General features: G+C 32.0%; 1 protein-coding gene across 1 annotated transcript in view; it reads right to left on the reverse strand.

The window, feature by feature from the left end:
* LOC141542499 (cadherin-related family member 4-like) overlaps window positions 1-19,383 on the reverse strand; it is an 85,004-nt gene extending 65,621 nt beyond the window's left edge. The window contains exon 1 of the mRNA XM_074266931.1: window positions 19,252-19,383. Within this exon, the coding sequence (XP_074123032.1) occupies window positions 19,252-19,323 (72 nt within the window). The 5' untranslated portion in view covers window positions 19,324-19,383. The remainder of the gene's footprint in view (window positions 1-19,251) is intronic.
* Between the last annotated feature and the right edge of the window lie 6,124 nt (window positions 19,384-25,507).

Consider the following 25,507-nt stretch of genomic DNA (forward strand, 5'->3'; position numbering starts at 1 on the left):
ACCATCTTGAAGTCAACCTTATTTCTTCATTGTTTCTTATGTCATATATTCAATCAATTGCCCAGTTTGTTAATATAAACTCAACAATTCTTACATTTTTTTTCTTTTCTCTACTCATAATAACACACTAGTGCAACTTCTTATCATCTCTTGATTAGATTCTCATAACAGAATCCTAATTGTTTCTATTCTTTCCCTTTTCGATTCATCTTCTATATGTTTATCTAAGTGATTTTCCTAAAACTCAAACTTAACCATGTAACTCCTTTACTCAAAAAACACTATTTGTTCCCTAATGCCTTTAGAATAAAATGCAAACTCCTCTGTTTAGCATTTAAAACTCTTCACAATCCACATCTAGTCTTAATTATCAGACTGATTATTTATAAACTACTCTTCACACACTTCCTGTTCCAGCTAAACTGGCCAATTCTCTTTTCTATGCACAATATTCTATCCTCTGCCTTCATTATCTTTCCTCACAACAGACCATTCTTCACAACAGAATTATGCTTTTTTTTATCATGTCATCTTAGAATCTCTAATGCCCTCCAAAACCCAGCTCAAGTATCACTTCCTACATGAAAACTTGCCTTACCATGGAAGCTATTAATAGTGTCCCCTCCTAATGTCTGTATTTACTTTATACTATATATTTTATTTACTTATATGATAGGCTTGGTAGCATTTATTTTTGATTTGTGTGTATGTGTGTTTATGTTGGGGAGGGTTGCTCTTAATATTTAATGTAGTATCTGGCATATAGTTTAAATTTAATGTTTGTTCTTAAATACTTTCCACCTCTATGTCTTTATGTTTTTCTTCAATCAACTCTACTTATTGAAAGTATACACAACCTTTAAATTCCATTTGTTATAGTTGATGATTTGATACTAGACAGCCCTTTCACAAGGATGGGCAATCAAGCATATTCTCAACCTTATTATTTACATAGACAGTCCTAGCTAGAACAGAAGTACATCTCCAGCACTTCCATTTATTCCTGTAATTCTAGGCCTATCTCATGGGACATGCAGCAACAGGAGGTTTACAACCATAGATACAAGAGAAGGAAGTCTGAAGATCCTACTCTGTCATCATTGTAGCTGTACCACTCAAAAGCCTCTGTCTAGACTCATAGTATTTATTCTCTTTGTAAAAAACAAACAACCATACACTTTTTTTGCTCTCCTTTTCCCCCACTAATATTTTTTAGTCTCTCCTTCCTATAACTGTGTCAAGGAATCATTGCTTAGAATAAATAATTTTAAAATTCCTTTAAGAGCTCCTATTTTAATAAAGGAGAGAAACAAGATGCTAACTGATAGGAACAAACAAGCTATAAGGCATATATGTACATATAAAAATAATTGAAACCTAACTCTTAGGAACTGGTACTAGAAAATTTTATTTTATAAGGTAAGACTTTGGATTAAATGTCTCAAGAGCCTGAGAATCCAGACCACACAGAAGAGAAAAGAGGATACAACAGTGAAAATGCTAAGTATAAAATTGGAAGGTCTAGTATGAAGAATAGCAAGTTTCACTGAAGGTGGAAGTCTGGAAAGATATGAAGAGGGAAAATTAGGAAGAGTTCTAAAAATTAAACGGTTTGATTTTTGATACTGGAAATAACAAGAAGCCACTGGAATTTATTGAATGGAGATTGTGGAGTGACATGGTAACCTACATTTAAGGAAGACCAATTTGACAACTGAGATGAAGACAGACTAAACTGGGAAGAGACTTGAGGCAGGGAGATCATTTAGCAGGGTTCTACAATTGTCCAGCACAAAGTGGGTGATAGGGTCAGGAGGGAAGGGAATGTATACAAGAGATGTTATAAAAATATAATTAACAGCCCTTTGCAACATAATGGAAATGGAGGTATGAAAGAGTAAGAAGCCAAGGATGGCAGCTACATTGTAAATCTGGGTAAGTGGAAGGCTGTTTGTACCCTTGGCAATAATATGAAAGAGGAAGAGAGGGGGATCAGAAGAAAGATAATGAATTCCATTTTGGATGTGTTGGGTTTAAGATATCTATGGTACATCTAGTTTGAAAGGTATAATTGACATTTTGAAATTCAATACTAGAAGAGAGGCAGGACAAGAAAAATTAGGAACAAAAAAGATTCGAGAATCATTTGCCTAAAGATGACAATTTAAATCATGGTACCTTGTGAGAAACAGTCTAGAGGAAGAACAGATGAGAGCATGAAACAGAGCCTTGGGGGATGCCCATTTTTAGTGTTGTGACCTGGATAAACATACAGCCCATGAGACCAAGAAGGAGTAGATCAGACAAGATTGGAGGGCTTATCTTAATGAGAGGCTATTTAAATACATAGAATGGTACAGTGATCCATTACTGGGACCATTTAATAGCTGAATCAATTGTTGGAACCGACCTGCCATTTTTACCTTAACATTCAAAACTGAGAGTTATATGTAATTATTCAACAAAACCCAATAGATTTCCTAATTTGATTTCATTCAATGGCTTGAATCACTTCATTCTTTCAACCTACAACCTAACAGATACCTTTAATTGACTGATTCATTTAAAAGAGGCATTCTGAAATTATGTTTACCTCTTTTATGCTTTTAATTACTTGCCTGATTCAGTAACATAATAATAGGATTGTTTTTACCCAATAAAAGTATTTGGTTATAGAGTATTATATTAGCTATACTAGCTGGTTGGTTTATGATTTACTCCTTTCTTATACTTATTACAAGTCTGTTATTTCCTTATTTCTTATCTCCTCACAAAATTTGTAGATTCTTTGAAGACTCAGCTTAAGTTCTATTTCCTTTATCAGGCCTATAGTGATTCTTTCCTTATCTCATCCTCCCCTTAAAGCCCTCCCTGTTCCTAATTTTTCCCCCTTAGGAAATTACTTTGTGATTGCATTGAAGATATTTTGGATTTACTTAGCTATGTATGTTTATGTGTCTTTCCCCTTCCCATATAAAATGAAAGTTTCTCAATAACAGGGTTTTTTCTTTAATCTTTCTATATCTAGTGAGTAGAAGAGTACGTAGAACAAAGATATATACATATATATATATATTTATTTAATGCTGTTTGAATATATGAAGATTCAGAGTTCAAATATTTTTAACTACTGGGAAGAAGTCATGTCTTACATGTATGGCTAACCATTCCTTAGGCCATAATTCATGGATTCATATTCAAATGAGACAGTAAATTCTAAGTTGCTACAAAAATAAATATCATTTAAATGCTTATTTTATATACTTATTATGGCAAAAACTAGATATGGAATTCCACATATGCTATTTGATATGTTCTCAGAAACAACTATAATATATAATGACATACTAAGATCATATTTTACACTGTTGTTGAGCATTTCTTCTTCACTCACGGAACAACAAAGTTCCAATAAAAACATGAGACAAGGACAAATCAGACACATTAAATCCAAAAAAAGGTTACTCACTAAATAATTTAATACTGGAACAAAATATCCCTTTATAAATAATAATTACTTATAAATCCAAATTTATATAATTTTTATAATCACATATTTGTGATCATTGGCACTTTTATGCAATTTTCACAAAAATCCTAATTATTAAAATTGACCAAATGACCTTCATGTTCCTAAATTGTTATTAGTAGTTGATAACAAAAAAAAAAAAAAAAAAAATGTTACACAACAAGGAAAGCCACACCTAATTCTGTCATAAAATTTGTCTATATAACCATAAATTCTTCTACATAACAATTTGTTTTAATGAAGCATTTCAAATCTGTGTAATCTGATATGTTATATATGATGCACCCTACCTTCACTTTGAAATTCCATTTTTGTTTGCTTGTTGTTGTAAAGAAGATATTATTGGAGAACTATGACTTAAGGTCATGAAAGATTACCCAAGACTGCCATTAGAAAAATCTTGCCATTTCCTTCAAACCAATTGTATTCAGGGAGGTAGGGAAGGCTGTAAAATCAGAAGATTCTTATAGCATATTTGGTATAGGATAACTCCAAAGTTACAATGATGTTCAAAGAGCATTTTCATTTTTAAGGAGATATTTTATCCTTACCTACTTTAGCCCTTGTTGATTTCTATATCCTTCACACAAAACAATTTAAAACATTTGCGTCATATACAATCACTCTTTCTTGTAATTTGGTCTTTTTTTTTTTCAATTGAAACTGTAAATTCAATTAGGAAAGGAACAATCACTTAGTATTCTTCCAGAGCTTTGTGAACATCCTACACAAGTATCCAGAGGAAGGACAAAATGAAAGAATAGCTACTTATATAATATGTAATGAAAATAGCCTTAGGAGAAATGTATAATGAGAAATAAAGTTAGAAAGTAAAGTGGGGTGTAGGTCGTGGAGGACTTTAAATGTTCAGCTAAGGATTTTGTTCATCCTATAGAAAATGAAGAAGCTCAGAAATATTTTAACCTGACAAGATTTGTATACAGGATGGGTTAAAGGAGAAGGGAATGTGTTGATTAAAAGCTTGTGTCCAAGAGTGTTTTGAATTGCTGTATCATAATCTGAAATAGAAATAATGGCTCTTGGTCAGGGAGAAATTTTACTGGTTAAGATATGACAATTATGCATTCATTTGGAATTTTGCTAAGCTAACTGTGGTGACATTTTAGATATATCATTTTCTCAGTGAAGAAGTGTTGAAGTTAGGGAGGAATTCCAAAAGGCTGGGGGTCACAGACTGGTGATGTGAGGTATCTCAAAAGAATTTGCAGGCTTGAACCCATATCCAAGTCAAGAGGCAAACTTTATTGTAATTTTAACAACAATTGATCAGGGCTAAAGTCCAGAAGAATTTACCAAAGCACCAGAAGCAAGGAGACATATTTATCTAATTCTTCGTGTCATTGATATCCTAATGTTATGGCCTAGAAGTAGAATGGAGGAGTGGTCTCAGGAATTTGATTATCACTGACCAGCAGACTATCCTAAAGCCAGAAGACTTCAGAATCATTGACAGACAAGATTGTTCTAACAATAGTATTCTAAAGTTAGAATACTATTGTTAGAACAATAGTATTCTAATACTATTCTATACTATATATTAGTATATAATATAATATAATACTATATTAGTATTCTAATACTATTGTTCTAACCTTAGAATACTATTGTTTTAACAATAGTATTCTAAGGTTAGAGAGTCTCAGGATCACTAATATATCTTCCCTAAAGTTCAAGGGAAAAAATATTATATTCCTAGGCCAGAAAACTTTTACAGTCATTGACAGAACAATAGCATTCTTAGATCAGAGGATTTCAGTATCACAGATTCCAAAGCCAGAAGATTTAGAATCACTGACAGATTGTTAGAACAGAAGCACCCTAAAGTCAGAGACCTTAATATTATTGTTGTCTTCCCTTGAAACTATATTCCATCAGAGGGAGAAACTTCTCAGAATCTAGTTATATGAGTTTCTTGGAAATAAAGTCCCAGATGCCACTTTCTTTCCATTCTGGAAAGACCAAGAGACTCTCCTGAGAGACAAGACAAGAATGGATAAAGAGTTGGGAGACAATAGGAACTGAGTCAGATGAGATGGGGAGAAATTGGAGAGAACTCTGTTGGGTAAGTTCCCTCTAGGAGTTAGAGGGATCAGATTGTTTTGGCCAATGCTGCTGCTGTCATGTAATTTTATGTTTTTTTGGATACTGGATTGGGAGGAGAGAGGTTAATCAAAGGTTTCAAATAGAGTTGGCTGAATGAAAGTTAGGAAGAGATCAGAGGTCAGAGTAAAAATTCAATCCTGGCAATAGCTGATGTTGAACATGACTGCTCCACCATGACTGCTGGAGCCAGCACTGAACCAAATGAGACAGCTGAGGCCAGAGTACAGGGAGGGTCCAGTAATTTGGGTGGTTTCCCCAACCAACAATTTATGCAGATAATGAACTTTCTATTTCCCTCTTCTATTTCCATTTGCGAAGTCTAATCCCAAATTTTCCTGTTTTTTATAGTTGCTGACTTGCTGTTTTCATTAGTCTCAAGAACAGCTAGAGAAGTAGAGAATGTAAATGGGAAAAAAAAAAAAAAAAAAAGATGATTGCTATATCTTCTACAAATCCCAATCAAGGAAATAAGCTAAAGTAAATTTAGCGCATAGAATGTAGACAATGCCTGAGGTTTGTTAAAGCAGCTTAACTGATAAGTAAAAAGTAGGAAACATTTCCGGGGCAGGGCTGTTCATTCAGTTTAATTTCTTCCCTTACTTCCTCCTCTGTCCTTTCTTACCAAAAGTGTTCCACCAGATCCTTAGCAAGAGGCAGAATGAAATGCTTTACTAAGGCTAAATCATGTTGCCAGTTGAAGGGAGAATATACCCACATAAAATCTGACCCATCCAATGGGAAATAGCTAGTCTTCTGCTAATCTAAAACCCTCCAACCCCACACTAAAAAGTGAATGGAAGGGAGAACCCACCTAATTATCATAGAAATTAGCTTTAACATAGGAAGAATAGTTAAGTCACAAATTTATTCAGAATGTACTATGTACCAGGCATTATGTTAAGTTCTGGGGTTCCAAGGGAAAAAGTGGTCTTTGCTTTCAGGATCTGACAGTGAGAAATGTATTGTCTAAAAACAGAAGTAGCAATACATTTAAAGAGGGTAAAATCCAACAAAGAAGATAACCCTAATGTATGATTTCAGCTACTACATAAAAAAGCATAAATTATGAGTTTCAATCAAAGTAAACCACAAATCATAAGGAAAGGATATATATGAAAGGACTAATGGTAGAATATCATTTTGGAAAAAACATTTTATTCAAAACAAATAGGGTAGAAAAAATGGAATAGAGTAGGTAATAGGCAGCAGTAGAATTGTATACTTAAAATTTCATGTGAAGAAATATAGAAACAATAAAAAGAAAAAAAAAATTTCCAAAGATCAACTGAGATAGAAACAAAAGTGATCTTGTCATTGGACCACCTGGATATAAAAAGAAAAAAAAGATGAAGGGATTAGGACAGGACCAATGCCTGATATCCAGATATCATCTAAATTATTGTTTAGGATGAGATCACCAAGGGAAAAATAATAGAAAGAAAATAAAAGAATAATTAAGACAGGGCCTTAGTAATGCCCACTCCTGACCGTCACTCCTGCCCTCACATTTATGGGTGGGAGACAGAGGAATGGCTCAGTAGAGGACCCAATAAGTGGAGCTGTTTCGTGAAAAAGGGTAGGCAAAGCTACCCCCTGCAAACATAAGGAATACCTGTACTCAAAGCCAAGGCTTAGAGCTGCATAGGAGGCTTGGAACAACACCCTCTTTACCTCAAGAGTAAAACTCAACCATAAAAATTTAAAAAAAGAGGAAATGCCAAAAGAAAAGCAATGAGAAACAGAAAATAATCTTGACTATAGGAAGCTACTATGGTGACAGGTAAGATCAAAACACAAACTCAAACAAGGACAAAATGTGCACACAAGAAACCTCAGAATGATATGAATTGGTCTAAAGCCCAAATAAGCTTCTTGGAAGAGCTCATAAAAGACTTTAAAAGGCAAATAAGAGCGAGAGAAGAAAAGAGAAAGGAAATAAGAGATATGCATAAGAGAATCAACCATGGAAAAGGAAGGAAAAAAATTGCCTCAAAAAAACAATGCCTTAAAAAGTAGAATTAACCAAATGGAAAAAAGATATAAAAGTTAACTAAAGAAAATCAGACATTAAAAACTAGAATAGAGTAAATGGAAGCTAATAACTTGGTGAGACAATAAGAATTGGTGAAACAAACTAAAAAGAATGGAAAAAAAAAAAGAAAGAAAGAAAGAAAATGTGAAAAACCTCATTGGAAAAGCAGCTGACCTGAAAAATAAAGTAAGAAAAGAAAACTTAAAAATTATTGGCTTACCTGAAGGCCATGATTAAAAAAAAAAAAAAAAAAAAAAAAAAAAAAAGGAAGAAAGAACAAGGATTGCATTCTTCAAGAGATCATTAAGAAATACTGCCCCAAAATTCTAGAAACGGGAAAATTCTTAGTGAAAGAAACCATTGATCATCTTTGGAAAGAGACTCTACAAGGAAAATCCTAGGAACATTGTTGCAAAACTCCAGAACTACAGCCCCAAGGAAAAAATACTGCAGACAAAAACAATTCAATTATAAAGGAGCCACAGTCAGAGGATCTGGCAGGATCTGGCAGCTTCTATAATAAAGGATAGAAGAGCCTGGAATACCATACTCTTGAAGGCAAAGGGCCTAGGGTTACCTAGGGTTTACTAGCCAAATAAACATCATCTTTCAGGGAAGGCAATTGGATCATTAATGAATTAAGAGTAAATAGGGGGGAAATATGCATAAGTTAAAGGTTAAACTGTTTACATCCCTAAATGTGAAAATGATATTTATAATTCTTGAGAACTGTATCTGTCAATGGGACAGGGGGGACATCACATGGACTGAGGGTATAGTTTTGAATGGACTCTGATATTATAACATAAAAAAATGCATTAAGTGATAGAAAAAAATCTGTACTTGAAAAAAGATAAAAGGAGATATATAATGGGATTATTAGTTCATATGAGGATTTGCAAAAACCCTATTACAATAGAGGGAAAGAAGGAAGAGAAATGAGCATTTTTTTGAACCTTTATTTCATCAGTTTTGGTTCTAAGAGGAAATAACTTAATCATTAAGTTGGGCATAGAAATTTATCTAACCTTTTAAAGAAGTAGGAGAAAGGGGAAAGAAAAGGGAGGGGAAGGGTTGAAGCAAAGACAGAAATATAAGGGGGAAAAGTAAAATAAGAGGGGAGGGGTGATGGAAGAAAAGGTAATATGTGGAATGGGTAAAAATAAAACATGTAAGGGCAGGGTGGAAAGAGACAATAAAAGTACATGCAGGGCAGAAAATAGGATGGAGGGAAATACAGAGATGGTAATCATAACTGTGTATTTGAATAGAATGAACTCTCCCATAAAATCAAAGTGAATAGCAGAGTTGATTAAAAAACAAAATCCAAAAATATGTTGTTTAAAGAAATATATCTGAAACAGAGAGACATATACAGAATAAAGGTAAAAGGCTGGGACAAAATTTACTATGCTTTAGCTGAAGTAAAAAATTCAGGGGTAGGAATTCTGATTTCAAATAAAGCAAAAGTAAAAATCAATCTTATTAAAAGATATAAGGAAGGAAAGTACATCTTGATAAAGGTACCATAAATAATGAAGTAATAATTATACTTAATATGTATGTACCAAATAGCAGAGCAAGCAAATTCCTAGAGAAGATTTTAAGTCAATTACAGCAAGAAATAGATAGCAAAACTATTCTAGTAGAGAATCTAAACCTTCCTCTCTCAGAATCATACAAATCTAACTACAAAGTAAACAAGAAAGAAACTAGGGACGTTAACAGAATCCTAGAAAACCTAGATATGATAAATCTCTGTAGAAAATTGAATGGAAACAGAAAGGAATATACATTTTTCTCAGTAGTACAAGGCATCTACAAAACCTGACCATTTATTAGGGCATTAAAAACTTCACAATCAAATGCAAAAAGGCAAAAATAGTAAATGCTTTCTTTTCAGACAACAGTGAAATAAAAATTATATCCAATAAAGGGGCAGAGAAAGAGGGACTAAAAACCAATTGGAAATTAAATAAACTATTCTAAAAAATGAGTGGTTCTAGCAACAAACCACAGAAATAATCCAAAATTTGGTGTAAGAGAATAACAATGAGACAACATACCAAAATCATGTGATTCAGTCAAAACAGTTGTGAGGGGAAAATGTATATCTCTAAATAGCTACATGAATAAAATAGGGAAAGAAGAGTTCAATGAATAGAGCATACAATTAAAAAAAAGCTAAAAAAAAATAAAAGAACAAATTTTAACATTTAAAAAGAAACATCTATATACCTCACACCTCTCAAATTTGCTAACATGAGAAAAAAAGGTAATTTTGGAGGGCATGTGAGATAACTGGGACACTAATGCATGTTGGAGTAGTTGCGAAAGATTCAATCATTCTACAGAGCAATCTTGAACTATGCTCAAAGGACTATCAAACTGTGTATGTCCTTTGACCCAGCAGCGCTGGTTCTATATCTCAAGGAAATCTCAAAGGATTTGTGCAAATCCACATGTGCAAAAATGCTTATATCAACTCTTTTTGTGGTGGCAAAGAATTGGAAAATGAGTAGAAGTGCATCAATTGGAGGATGAATGAACAAGTTGTGGTATAAAAAGATATAAAAATTATGAACAAGATGATTTTAGAAAGGCCTGGAAAGACTTTCATGAACTGATACTGAGAGGAAAAAAAAATACATTGTACACAAAAACAGCAAGAATATGTGATGATCAATTATGAAAGACTTGGTTTTTCTCAGTGGTTCAGTGATCCAAAACAATCCCAAAAGACTTTGAACAGAAATCTACACCCAGAAAAAGAACTATGTTCACTTCTTTTTTTATCTCTCCCATGGTTGGTTGTTCTCTTTTGCTCTGATTTTCTCTCCCAATATGATTCATAATGTATATTAAAAATGAAAAAAACTAGAAAAAAAGAAATGCATATATAGATATTTTTTTTAATTTTTAATTTTTTTATAATTAAAGCTTTTTATTTACAAAGCATATGCATGGATAATTTTTCCAACAATGAGCTTTGCATAACCTTTTGTTCCAAAATTTTCCCTTCTTCTCCTCACCCCCTTCTCTAGCTGGCAGGTAGTCCAATACATGTTAAATATGTTGAAATACATGTTAGATCCAATATATGTATACATGTTTATAGTAATCTTGTTGAGCAAGAAAAATCAGATCAAAAAGGAAAGAAAATAGAATGTAAGCAAGTAACAATAGGGAGAATGAGAATGCTATGTTGTGTTCCACACTCTATTCCCATGTTTCTCTCTCTGGGTGTAGATAGCTCTCTTCATTACTGTACAAGTGGAACTGGTTTGAATCATCTCAATGTTGAAGAGAGCCATGTCCATCAGAATTGATCACCATATAGTTTTCTTGATGCCATATATAATGATCTCCTGATTCTTCTCATTTCACTAAGCATCAGTTCATGTAGGTCTCTCTAAGCCTGAAATCATCCTGCTAGTCGTTTCTTACAGAACAATAGTATTCCCTAGCATTCACATACCATAATTTATTCAGCCATTCTCCAATTGATGGGCATCCACTCAGTTTTCAGTTTCTAGCCAACACAAAAAGGGCTGCCACAAATATTTTTGTACATGTGGGTCCCTTTCCTTCCTTTAAGATATCTTTGGGATATAATCACAGTAGAAACACGGCTGTGTAAAGTATGGGCTAGCTTCCTTGAGGGCTTCAGAGTCAGCCAGAGTCAGGGTAAATTAAAGTCCTTGGTCTTTAGGGGGAGAAGTAAAGAAGGCAGACAAACTTCCACAAGGCTTGCCAAAGATCTCTCCTGGATCCTGGAGTCCTGAGTCCAGCCTCTCTCTTCCTTGTTTCACCCCTGATCTTATTGAAATGGTTCTAGTTTATCCCCATTAGATGTGATGCTTCTTGATAGTTTTAAATAGATGCCATTGACTATTTTAAGGAAAAGTCAATTCCTATACTCTCTAGTATTTTTAATAGGAATGGGTATTGGATTTTATCAAATGCTTTGTCTGAATCTATTGAGATAATATATGGTTTTTGTTAATTTGGTTATTGATATAGTCAATTATTTTAAGTCTTCCTAATATTGAACCAGTGCTGCATTCCTCGTATAAGCCCTACTTTATAGAAATGTCTCAATACATCTTTATATACATATAAGTTTGCTTTTCAATTTTCTTTTTCAAGGAAAAATTGCTGTCAAATTATTTTTTTAAATGCTGAAAATAGAATGACCATAAGGGTATGGCATACATTTTTAAGTGGTGCTTTTATCATGTCTAAATAACAATAAAAACCCATTCTAGTATATATTTCATTATAATATCTACTGTTGGAAAACCAAGAATATATTGACACCTTTTTGTTGTTGTTGTTAGTTTGTTTGTTTTTTTCTGTTTGTTATTGAGTTGTTAATAACATGAGAAGAAAAGGAAAGCAGTTTTCTTGGCTAAATTCCTACATTGATATAATTTTAAATTGAGCAGAAATAGGAATATGCACCTATGTTTATTGAAGCTCAAAGAACTATTAATGGGAAGATCTTCTTATTGCCTTCACAGATACCAATGAATGTGTGGTTTTCTTAGGCAGATGCATATAAATTTTATACTATTTTATTCATAAGCACAAAATATCTTCCCTTTGTTCACTTTTTTCTTTTTTTATCTTTGACACTCCTCCTTCCCAGATTCCAATTCACATCAATTGGATGAATATAATTCAAAGTCATCAAGATCACATATTTTCACACTTGTAAAAAAAGATGTATTTATGCATTATCATATAGTCTGAGACCTTTTCACAGTACAATGTGTTCCATTTTCTTTTCTGTACTTATTAGCAAACACTGATAAATTTTATTTTGCCTAGACTTTTATCATAATTAAAATGTGAATATTTTCCTATTTATTAGTTCAAAAACTATCATTTCAAAAGCAAACTTACAGGATGAAGATAAATCATAACCTCAAGCATGAAATGTTTTCCTGGGCACATTTATAATTAAAAAATAAATGGCTATGTTTCACTATAATCCACATCTGACATTTTTTTTTGCTTGACTAGGATATATATCATTGCCCATAATTTTTTTATTAACCAGGATACATTCAAAAGTTTGGCTTTTGAACATCACTATAATCATAGTTTTTGAAATCCTAAGCACAATCCACTAATTTTTTTGCCAAAGATAGTCACTTTGCAGTTATTTAGGGAACAGAAGATTCAAGAAAATGTCTAGCAACTTTTACATTCACTTGGGTTTACACTTCTGAGACATAATTTCCTTCTTCTTCATGCAATTCATAAAATCTAGGTGAAGACCTTGACCCTGGATATAGTTGTCTTTAGTAACTTAAAATTCTGCTGATCCAATTAAAAATAGAGTTTTTAAACTTCAACAGAAGTATGTCTAGAAATTGGTTGACTCTTTAAGAACTTCACTTAGTCCTGGCTTTATTTTAGCATAGTTTTGTATAGGCTATTATTTCTAGGAATTTAGAAGGAAAGAGGAAGCGAGGCACAGAAAGATAGCTTTAGTGTGTGGCAAGCAAAATTAAAATGGCTTTGAGTTATTTTAAAATTTGTGGATATTACATAATTATGCATGAAAGGAAAATTGAAGATGAAAAATACAAAGAGAATGAGCAATGAAAAAAGCTCCCAGGGAGAGGTTTAAGAGCATCAGTGAAGAATGAGATCTGGCAAGAAGATAGGGTCATCATTTCCTGAAATCAGAGGAAAGGAAAAGAGGAATAGTAGATAAAAGAGAGATGAGAAGAAAAAATAAGACAGTTCAAAATAGTTGACTTCAACCTTCTCAGTAAAGTAGAAGTTGAGGGTATTTGTTGAGAAATAAAAAAAAAAAATCCATGTGGAGTTAGAGTTTGGATGACTTGAGGAAACAGAAGGTTTGAAAAAGGATAAGAGCTCAGGGAAGAGAGAAACATTACAGAAAAAGCAATTTGTCATTCCAAAAAAGTCTCTACCAGGTGAGCAGTAAAGTACTGGTCCAGAGCATTTCACTTGGGATATAGGAAGGCCCCAAGATCATAATTCGGCCCATAGTTGCCATTATCTTTGTTGTTTCATGGAAGCTTTTTATTATTCCTCGCTCATGATTAGGGCAGCTGTACTGGGAAAAAATGGGCCAATCCCAAGAGTGTCAAGTCTGTTTTCTTCCTATAAAGAAGCCCACAAACTGATCTAATAAATCTCTGGAAAAATATAAAGGTTGAGGATGCAGTGAGGCTAAGTGATGGAGGAAGACATAATGAAAAGAGTTGCTATTGACTCCAGGAAGAATTGAAAATGTCTGCAAGCCATAGTGGTAGGCTACTGGATTATAGGAGTGACATTATCTGGAAAATAGTGATACATATTTGGAAAAGATGCCCAAATAGTCATGTTGCAGATTTAGAGGAAATAGAAATAGGTATGATTGATGATCACTGGAAGAACATGGAAATTGTAGGATAGAAGACTTTTATCAAAGGAAATGTGCCTTCTAAATTTCAGTCACAATTATGTTGAGTCTACCTACACCAGTAATACTGTCAGTTAAATTGTCTATATTTTTGTTCAACCCATAAAAATGGTTGCATGATTTCCTGTGAGTAGATAAAGAGTTAAATAGCAAGATGGTTCTAAATTGAAACTTAGGGAAAAGTTTCTATTTTTCAGGTAAAAAATCTATTGTTAAATTCTCAGGGTCAAATGCCTATAATTATTAGCTAACTAAACACAAGTTAAAAGTTCTGAAAGGGTAAAATAAAACCAATATAGAGATGATGGCCTGGGGAATGGAGAGTGATAAAAGAAATGGTGGTCTTGATAAAGAAGAAAAACAAATTCAGTATCTATGTGGCTTTAGGAGAAATAGAAGTTTAAAAGAAAAAGATCAGAAAAGTGATTCTCAGAATTAAGGTTCTTTGGAAGTGAAGTAATTTGGAATGATTATGAGATCTAAATTCCCTTGGATAATTCTTATGATAGAATTTAGAGCTAGAAAGGATCTTAAAGATTATTTAGCCTAAGTGAATTGTCTACAGTCACATAGCTAACAAGTGGAAAAGATAGGAAGTGAAACTTTTGTCTTCTGCCTCCATGAACAGATTAAAAAACACAATATATGCATGACTGGACTTGAAATCAGGAAAATCTGAATTCAAATTCTGCCTCGAACATTTACTAACTTTGTTACTCTGGGAAAGTCAATTCATCTCATAATCTTGATTTTCTAATTTGTAAATGAGAGATTTCAGACTCAATGGTCTCTAAGTCCTCTTTAAGCTCTAAATATAAGATACAATGAAAAAATTCAATATTTTCTTCATGCTAATGCTAAGGTAGATTATGGAGTTCACCTGTCACTAAAATAAATTTTGGAGTACCACATAATATTGTGCACTATGTGCTTATTATCACTAATGAAAGTGGGGAAATGATCTAAGGGTTAGTAGATGGCATCTGAAACACTCTCAAATAGATTTTATGAATATTGATATGAATTGCAAAGGAGAAGATACTGAGTGATGGGATCAGAGTATGTATGTCATGTTCATCAAGGGAATAGGAGTTATGAGAGTTCTTTCTTTTGTCCCTGAAATAAATGGGTCACCGTTGGAAAAGGGAATGTGATGAGGTTTCTTTGTAAACAGAATAAGGAAAGATGCAATCTAACTTAAAATGTTAGTCTCATTTATTATTTTAGAAAAATATCTTTAGAGCATCCCTTAGTCTTGGTAGAATCATTTTAAAAGGAAACTAGAGAAGACTCTTGAGGGACTAAATTCTCCAAAGCTAAAGGGTTGTAGTGTAAAATATATAATAAATATGTCCTATTCAAATATTTGCAATCCATTTCTATGATTTTGATGGCCCTTAAAAAAAATCCATTTTTCTCTAGATAGCAAAGTATATGCTATTCTATAATAGCCATTACCTATGAAATAAATATATTTTATAAATTTCTTCAAGAAACATGCATTTGTCAAAATATGAAATTTTCCAAAAATGCTTGCAAACACATGTTCAGCTTGGGTTATTGACAGTGCAACACAAGAGCAATAATATTAATTTATATCAATGGATCTAAGTTGTTGGAAAACAGAGATCTCTAAAACTAGTTTTCTTGAGAGCAAATAAAAATACCTCACAAAGTTCTCAGGACTAAGGGCAAATTTTTGCTGTTTACCCACAGAAAAACACAAAATATAAAACATTGTTTAAATCAAAAAGAAAACAATCTATAGGGGGAGGAACATTTCTTTTTATTTGTTTGTTTCCTCTGTTACAGCATTTCACCCAATACCCAAACATTTAAGTTAAAGAGTATATATATATATATATATATATGTATATATATATATATATATATATATATATATATATATATATATATATATATATACATATATATATATATATATATATTCTTAAGTAGAATAGAAAGCATATACTGATAATGTAACCATTACTAAGCTGTTGTTTCTGTAAAAAGAACTTAAATTTCCTTTTGAGAGTATTTTTTTTTAATTATCATGTAAGGATAGCAAGCTGATGAGCTTCTACAATAAGACTTACTCTGAGTCACTGTCTAAACCACTCAAATTACCTTATTCAATTTCTTTCCAGAAAGTATTGTTGGACTGGTCCCTCATGTTTCCCAGATATGATTAGGCTATAGTGGGGATTATAATACTGAGTCATTGTGTGGACTGAAGAGGATTTCAGTTCACAAAGGACACATATGCAAGTGTTCACCATATAGGAGTATGCACTGGCAATGAAGACTTTTTGTGGCTTTATGTTTCTGTTAACAGAAGCCATTATCTGCCCAGTGTTATTCACTGAGCTTGGAAAAAGAACAATTATATCATAAGATAAAGACAAATTGTAAAATATTTTTGGTTTCCTACAGGTTGTTCCTAGATTTCTCCTATCCATTGGACACATGGGACACACACACACACACACACACACACACACACACACACACACACACACATATATATATATATACTTACATGTATGTGCCTCACACATGTTCAAATTTTTCTTTAAAAAGTGATTTGAGGACAACTTTTGAATTACTTAGCTCATGAATCTTTTGTACTGCTTACCTCAGACTCCCTACCCCAGATTACTCTCTGGCTAAAGGATGGAAGACACTTAGATTTTCTTTAAAAAGGGGAGAGAATGGAAATTCTAATTGAGTGAACTTTACTTGGCTTCATAGTAAGACACTGAAATATATTACTATGGAATGAATTAATGAATATCTGGAAAAAGAAGTAGTAAGTATAAAGAACTTCATATATAAAAAAAACAAAAAACAAAACAAACAAACAAACAAAAAAAAAAACAAACACTTCATTAAAAGTGATCTGAACAGAGAATCTGGAGTAAGAAGGCCTAAATTCAAATTCCACCACTTGGGCCAATTATGGCTCTCAATTTTTTCAAATGGGAAATTAAAGAGTTGGACCAAGTACTTGCTAAACTCTCTTCTAACTCTAAGCCTATGGTTTATAATTAAGCTCACTCAATAGATCAGGTCTTAAACTTGGACAATTTTTTAAAGTACTTAGATATTTGATAAAGTCTCTAATGCTAATCTTCTGGACAAGAAGACACATGGACTAATCAACAATATAGTTAGACTGATTCAGAAATGGATGGTTAACTCAAAGAAGTGTAATAATGTAAAGTCAACTTGAAAGGGATTTTCTGGTAGTATTCTTAAAGGAATCTCTGTTCTTTATTTTTTTTTAAATAATAATCACTGAATTGGATAATCAGTGGCATAGATAATGTGATTGGTGATAGGGATTCAAAAACAACTCAATAGCCTATAACAATTGGGTTGAATCCCATAAAAATGAAATTGAATGGAATACATGTTGTTTTATACTTAACTTCAAAAACAGTGATTTCTTAAGTGCAAGATAGTGATTAAATAAGCCATTCATGCAGAAAATATATGCAGTTTTTTTTTTTTAGACTTCAAGAAAGGACTACCATAATTTCCAAAGAAGCATAGTTCAGTCACAGAGCAATAGAAAGGTGTATACCTTCAATGTGTTACCAATAAAAAAATATGTTGGAATATTACTATAAAAGTATAATCAAATAAATGTATCTTTGGCAAAGTTGAAAAAATCTTGTACTAAAAGTGCATCTATTGGTTCTTATAATATGTAAAGAGATTTAGACAATACCCCCTAAGACATTATTAGTAAGATCACCCATTCAACATTTATGGGGAGATATGAGCAAACATTGTACAGCATTAGAACATTTAAAAGAGTTTAGATCTGAATCAGTGGAGGAAATATCATAAATTAAATCATAGTTCTGCTGAAATAGCAAAGTAAATTCAATGTTATTATATGGTAGCCAAAATATTTGATGGGACATTAGGTTATTTTGAAGGAGGTATAATATTTTCTAGCTTATATGATCAACAAGATAGAGGGCTAAACATTTTTCCAGTCTCCATTAACTTTCGCGAAATCTCTAGTCTCTCAATGAATAATTATATTCTCAAGATAAGCAATTAAAATTAATCTATAGGAAAAGGAAATATGCCCATGCTTATGAATTAACACTAGAAAAATCTATAACTTGCTAATATTTAACCAGATAAGTCAGAAAAATTCTGTTGCCATCCTCCATTTAACCATGAGTTTATACTTTGGAATTTATAAGAATTCCCTTTCTGATTTAGAGATTCTGAAGGCAAACTGCACTGAAAACCCAGACCCTTTTCAACAAGAAACAAAACTTGGCTATATTTAGCCACATAATGAGAAATGAGATAAGAATCAAAGAAAGAGGACAATCAGGCTTTCTTATAGTTTGGATGACCCTGAAATGAGGGAAAAACCACAATTGTGGAGATTCTTCCCAGACTACCAACCTTCCTGCATAGCTGTAAAAATGTCAACAATGAGATAATTGAGGCCAGAGTTCCAGTGATCTTGTAATGAAGAGAGCCATCTCACTAAGAGAAAGGACTATGGGTACTGAATGTGGATCACAACATAACATTCTCATTCTTTTTGATGTTGTTCACTTGCATTTTGTTTTCTTATTGGCTTTCTTTCCTTTTGGAACTGATTTTTCTTGTTCAGCAAGATAAGTGTATACATATGTTTACCTATATTGGATTTAACATATTTTAACATGTATAACATATTGGATTGCTTACTATCTAGGTTGGATAATTCACCTTGTAAGTTAGCTGGCATTTTGTGTCCATTTCTGGAAACTACGTTTCAGGAAGAATATTGCTAAATTAGGGAATATTTTCAGAGGATGACCAGGATATTCAAGAAATCTCTATTATATGAAATATGGTTAGATGACAACTGGATTTAGATAGCATATAAAGTCTTTTCTCAGAGTGTCAGATACTCTGTGATTTTTAATTGATAAAATTATTGAAATTCAAGCACAAATTGAAAAGCTCATGATTGTTTAAATTTAGTTCTAAACTTGGTCCACTAAATTTTTAACACTTTTTAAACAACAAAATGCCATTCTCTCCCCCCACCCAATAAGATATATATAGTCCCACAGAAAATCATCTCATATTTACCAGAACATTGATGGTCACAAGAACAGAACTACTTCTTTGTCTGAGTGGATCAGGTTGAATGTCATTGTCCATATCTGTTACTCTTACTATTAACTTGTACTGGGCTTGAACCTCTCTGTCTAATGAATCCAATAGCTTTATCATTCCTAAAACAAAAGTTCAAAGAAGTCTATTATAGGGTCATCAAAAATTCCAATATTCATCTGAGGTGAAGTCAAAGAAATAAGAAAAATATAAGAAGAAAATGAAGATAATGATGCTATTATCAACTTTATGACATTATAACAAATCAATTTATATAATATATATAAATGCTTTGCAAATTATAAAACATGAAAGAAATATAAGCTAATAGTGGGATTTGAGACTGGATCTATGATTTCACTGAAACAGGAAACTTTCTCACTATATATTGCCATCTGCTCTGCATTATGGTTTTAGAGAATTGCCCAAGATAACAAAAAGTTAAGTGACTCAATTTGCTGCCAGACTGTATCAAGAAAAATGCTGAAACTAGGTTTTTTCTGAGTACAATGAGAGCTTTTGAACTGTTATACAAAACTCTATGTTTGTTCTTATAACCTGAGACTCATACCATTTGCATCAGTATTTTCTCATTGATAGATTGAATTTGATTTTATATGTCTGCATTTCATGAGGGGAAAATCAGAGTCCAGATCCTCTCATGTCTTCTCATGAAGCTAGAAGACTTAGAATCATAAAAATCATCATTCTGTTCACCAATAAGGAGAACTTTATATAAATAGGCATAAGCTTTAGGTTATATTCTTAGTAATAAAAACAAAAAATATCTTTGAATGTGAATTTCAAATTGGTGTTCTGATGTTACCTGTGTTTGGTTCGATGTAAAATTTGGAAGATGTCCCCAGATTACCTCCATGAATTTCATATTTTATATTATTAAATGGCCAATCTGCATCTGTAAATACAACTTTCCCAATTAGAGCATCCATCCTGCTGTTTTCAGGTACACTGAAGGTAAAAGCTGGCATGTTACCAATTGGATTTAGTTCATTTACACGAGTCACCCGTAAAATAATTGTAATCATAGCTGTGAAAAAAGAAGCATTTTTACTTTCTCATGTACCTAAAACATGAATCTATGTCACTTAGGTTTTTAATTTTCTTCCTTAACAAAATCCTAAAAATGACTTTTTTAAAGTTTTTAAAGTTTATTTGAATCAATGTACCCTATGAGCTTCTTTTTAATTGTTCACTTAATAGTTTGTTTTATTCAAATTAAGAATTTCTTATCAATAATGAATAAAAGTTCTTTTCTAAACTCATAAATCTGCATACATAACCATTAAGTGAATGTATCATTGGATTGTAATTATTATTATTGCATAGATATTGTGCTGAGTATGATTCAAGTCTCTCTTTTCTCCTACCTAGTTTTTTTAACTTAGCACTGGAAGCATAATTTAAAAAATGAGAAAAATAATGTCCACATATAAAAAAACATTTTTTCTTTACTCTGATTTAACTTATGCAAATAATTTGAATTTGATTTAGATCACAAACTGTTTCTAAGTAAATGTGTATACACTAAGTATATTTGAATAGAGCTGTTCATCAAATGTTATTTTATCAATAAAGTATGAATGTCACATCTTAATGTCAATTCCTTATGTAATATTCTTTAGTAAACTCCAATTGATAAGTCCAATTCATCTCTGGTATCAATGTTGAGACATTGTTCTTCACTTGGATTGTTAGATACCATAGTGATATATTAGGGGGCTTCTATGAAAACTCAATAATAAGTAGCCCCATTCACATCTCAAAAACCAATAGAATTAATATTTTCTTCATGAAATCTGAGCTCTCAGTAACAACTTTCCCTCCCCCATCACAATCTGAACATTTGCATTTATTTGATTCAATTCAATTCATATCAATAAATATTTAGGAAAATATGAGGCAAGAGAGAATATTTTCAGGTAAGAGATTCAGGAAAAGTTTAATGAATGACATGGTACTTGAAGTAGGAGATTTAGAAAAAGAAGTAACTTCCATGTAAGAAGAGATGAATAACAAAACTTGAGTTCAAGAATAGGTGATAATCTATGGTGGATGGAATCCAAGGTGAGTGTTTAAAGAAACAAAATTAAATAATGTGCAGACCATTGTCATTTTACTTTCAGCTACTCTTGATTCTCTAAACTTTTCTTCTTCCTTCCCAAGAACCTTCCTTTTTCTGCACCCCTCTCCTTTTGAGTCCATTTTATGTGTTATCTTCTCTAATTGTAAGAAGAAAGGCTACCTCTTTTCTTGCACTTTTATTCTCAAAACTCAACATGTTGCCTTAATAAAAATTATTTTTATTATCTATTCATCTAGCCATGTATGTTTTATCTTACAATTAAATCCTAGCAGTATGACTTTAACTTGGCCCTTTTTGTATGAGTTTTCTCATCTGTAAAGTGAGTTAGAGAAAGAAATGGCCAACATTGCCAAGAAAACTCCAAAAAGGGTGACCAAAAAAATCAGACTTGAATGAAAATGATTAAACAACAACCACAACCATCCCCATCCATCTATGTCTTATTGTGTGTTATAGCTATGGGTGTTTGTGTTCCATCATCACACTGCTCCATGAGGATAGGCACTTTCTTTAATGTATTATCTTTTTCAGGACTTGGGATATTATTGCTCTGGATATTATTGTATCTTAATAGATATTTGTTGAATTAAAATGATTTTAAAACAAAGAGGCATCGAGTGAATTGCTCTCCTAAGCTATACTTGATCCACTTAACTGTTTTCTGGAAGGAAAGGAAGCATAGAACACTTAAAAAGTTTTAGTTCAACTTCTACTAGTTCAAAGTTACTTTCCTTTTTTGCTTATTCCTTCCATGTTTTGACAAAAGAATGCCAGGAAAATTGACTGAAAGCTGAAGTATTGCTTATAAAAAATTATTCTTTCCTTTCTCCATGTTGCTTTAAGGCTCCCTATTTCTTCTTCTCTTTTCAAAAAGAGGGTTTAATGCATCCATTAATACTTTTATTTAATTATTTTATTTTAATTTCCTAGGTAGACAACAGATTTGCTTTTATTCTTTCTCTTCCTTTCTTCATTTCATCCTTTCATTTTTCTTCCTTCTTTCTCTTTTTTCTTCTTTCCCTCCTTTCCTTCTTCACATTCCTTTCCTTTAATCTCTTTTTTTCTGTCTTTTTTTCTTTTTTTCCTCCATCTCTTTCTTCCTTTTTTCTTTCTTCTTTCTTTTTTCATTCCTCCATTATTTTCTAGGTTTCTTTTTTTCCTGTCTTTGTATTTTTCTTAGAAACCATGCCTAAACTCATCTGAAAAACTGTAATCACTAGCTTTACATTGAAAGTTAGGGAATTTGGGGCCAGCTAGGTGGTGCAGTGTATAGAACACCAGCCCTGAAGTCAGGAGGACCTGAGTTCAAATTTGATCTCAGACACTTAACTCTTCCTAGCTGTGTGACCCTGGGCAAGTTACTTAACTCCAATTGTCTCAGAAAAAAAAAAAACACAAGAAAGGAAATTTTATAGACAATCAATAAATATTTATTATGTCCACTGTGTGCCAGGCACTGTATAGAGGAAATAAACAACAAAAAAAGGCAAAAAGATAGTTCCTGTTCTTAATAAACTCGCAATCTAATGAAAGTAACAATAAGCAAACAAATCTATACAAACTATATAGGGGATTTATAATAAAAATAATACAGCTAATATTTATGTAGTACTTATTACATTCAGGCACTGTGCTAAGTATTTTATACTTATTATTTCATTTAGTCTTCACAACAGTCCTGAATGGTAAGTGCAATTTTATCCTCTTTAGGACTTTCCCACACCAGCCCACCCCCAGTCTAGGATTCTTGTACCTTTTTGATGATGTGGATAATCACCTTTTCTAATATCTTATTTTAGACAGCTATATTGCTCAGATCATCTGTCTTAAAACTACATTAATATAAAAACCAATGTTTATTAAAGCTTTTAAAACATAATTCACTATTCTACTTATAAAGTTTTTGGTAGAGAAAGAACTGCACACTAAAATACTGAATTTCTGTAAAGCAATTTAACAGCCTCCTTGGTGGTATGTTAATATACTCTTCACTGCAGAATCTATTTAATTCCACATCTACTCTGTTCTTTAAAAAGCTCTCCTGCTCACCAAGAATTAAGGAATGCCCAATTCTGGTTTTATCTTTGAATGACTGCTATGTTTGGTTTCAACAAATTAGAAATTAAACACCAGTTCAAGATCCAGATTGCCATTGGAGTGTATAAATTTCATTTCTAAGGGATATTATGTTATATTTACTCATGGTTTTAATTGTCAACTAGCGCATTTAATCTTGCTTGATATTTATCCTCTTTAATTTAGGACAGTACTATTTTTTTTTCCATTGAGCATTGTTGCCTTCCCTTGAACTTAGACTTTAAAGCAGAAGTTTCTTTCTTTTTTTAAAGACAAACCAGTATTACTGGATTTAAGTATAAATGGTGACCAAAAAGGTGGAAGAAGACTAGAAAGGGGATATTGAGCTAGGTAGTGAAAACCATGATTCTGAAGATAATAGATATGATATCATACAGTTCTACTTGTTAATATAGTTTTCAGACATTTACAGTAACATCCAATGCCTACTGACTCCATTTGCAGTCCTCTTAGCAAAGATATTGAAGTGTTTTGCCATTTTCTTCTTCAGTTAATTTTACAGATGAAGAACTGAGGCAAATAGTATGATACAACAAGTATCTGGAGCTAGATTTGAATTCAAGAAGATAAGTTTTCCTGTATCTACCATACCACCAAGCTATTCCTAACTTCTAGTACATATTACCATTCATGTTTTTGTTAAATATATTTGAAACAATTATCAGCTTTTAAATATTTAGTGGATTCTGATTCATTAAGAAAAAGTGTTCATGAACTATATCCAATAAACAACAATGAAGCACATATTAAAGATAATATTTGCAAAGGAAAATAGCTTATAACTGAATGTCACTTTACCTCTTTAGTTATTATGAATGTTTGAATAAACATTTATGACCTCAATATTTGGTAATTATCATGATTTAAATAAGATCCTATGATAGTCCAATTATATTTCTTCATAAATGAATCAATGTAAATGTGGACTTTCACTATTTTCTGTGCAATTTAAGAGAGGTAAGCAATTGTAATAATAAGAAAGTCAAAAGAACTTAAAAATCTCAATAAGTTTACTTTTAATTGCATACCAGTTGAAGTCACAGCAGAAAAAAATAAAACACGTGTTTGAACTATGACTACATTTTAAAATGAGAATTATGATAGAGGTGTGTTAAAAATATCAGCACATAAAATAGTAAAAGGTAAAAATAAAAACAGCATTGCAAAAAGTTTAACCTAAAACTCATTTAGATAAAATAATCCTAAAAAAAAAAACATCTGGAGATGAAACTAGAAAAAAATACAATAAATATATACAAACATATCCACACATCTATTAGAGTGGATCCAACATATGTATATGCTATCATCTTGGGCCTTGATATGTTGTTCAAAAAAATTAATTTGGCATTAAAAGTAGCCATAATACAAAAGCATACAAGAGGAGGTCTGTCTTTGAGGTGACTCAGCTTTGAAAGGTTAATAATAAAGATATCACAAGGAAGAGAAAGAAGAATAAATTAATTTTACAATTTTAAAAAATGTGAATGAGAGGACATCTATAACAGCAGACTGATACATACTTTTTAATTTCAACAAAATTTAGGAGAAAGATCTTCAAATATAATGAAGATAAAGAAAACACTAGAATAAAAGGTTTCACAAATTATATCCTTTAACAGATGATATTTATATAACTGAAAGCTGCAAAAAAAAGTGATTCCATTTAGTTTATTACTTGCTATCAGTTAAAAAAAAACATATAATTCAATAGATTAAAAAATTAGCCTGTTCTTTCAACTAAGTACTTTCCAACTAAACCTCATAGATAAAATAATCAATATAATTTAATTTATTATTTTATTATTAATATTAAGCAAACCACCAAAAGAGACATGGTTATCAAAGTATTTGTGACTATCATAGAGTTTTCTGATGGAAAACACAAATAAAATACATTTCTCTAAAGTTGATGGTTCTCCATATTCTCTTGTTTACAGAAGACATTATGCATATTTCATCAAACCTGAGGAAATTACATCTCCCTAAACAAATTAACTATATTTAGGTTAGTATTGTTAGGTTTGGCTT

Source organism: Sminthopsis crassicaudata, chromosome 5 (genome assembly GCF_048593235.1).
Source record: "Sminthopsis crassicaudata isolate SCR6 chromosome 5, ASM4859323v1, whole genome shotgun sequence".
Classification (NCBI taxonomy): domain Eukaryota; kingdom Metazoa; phylum Chordata; class Mammalia; order Dasyuromorphia; family Dasyuridae; genus Sminthopsis; species Sminthopsis crassicaudata.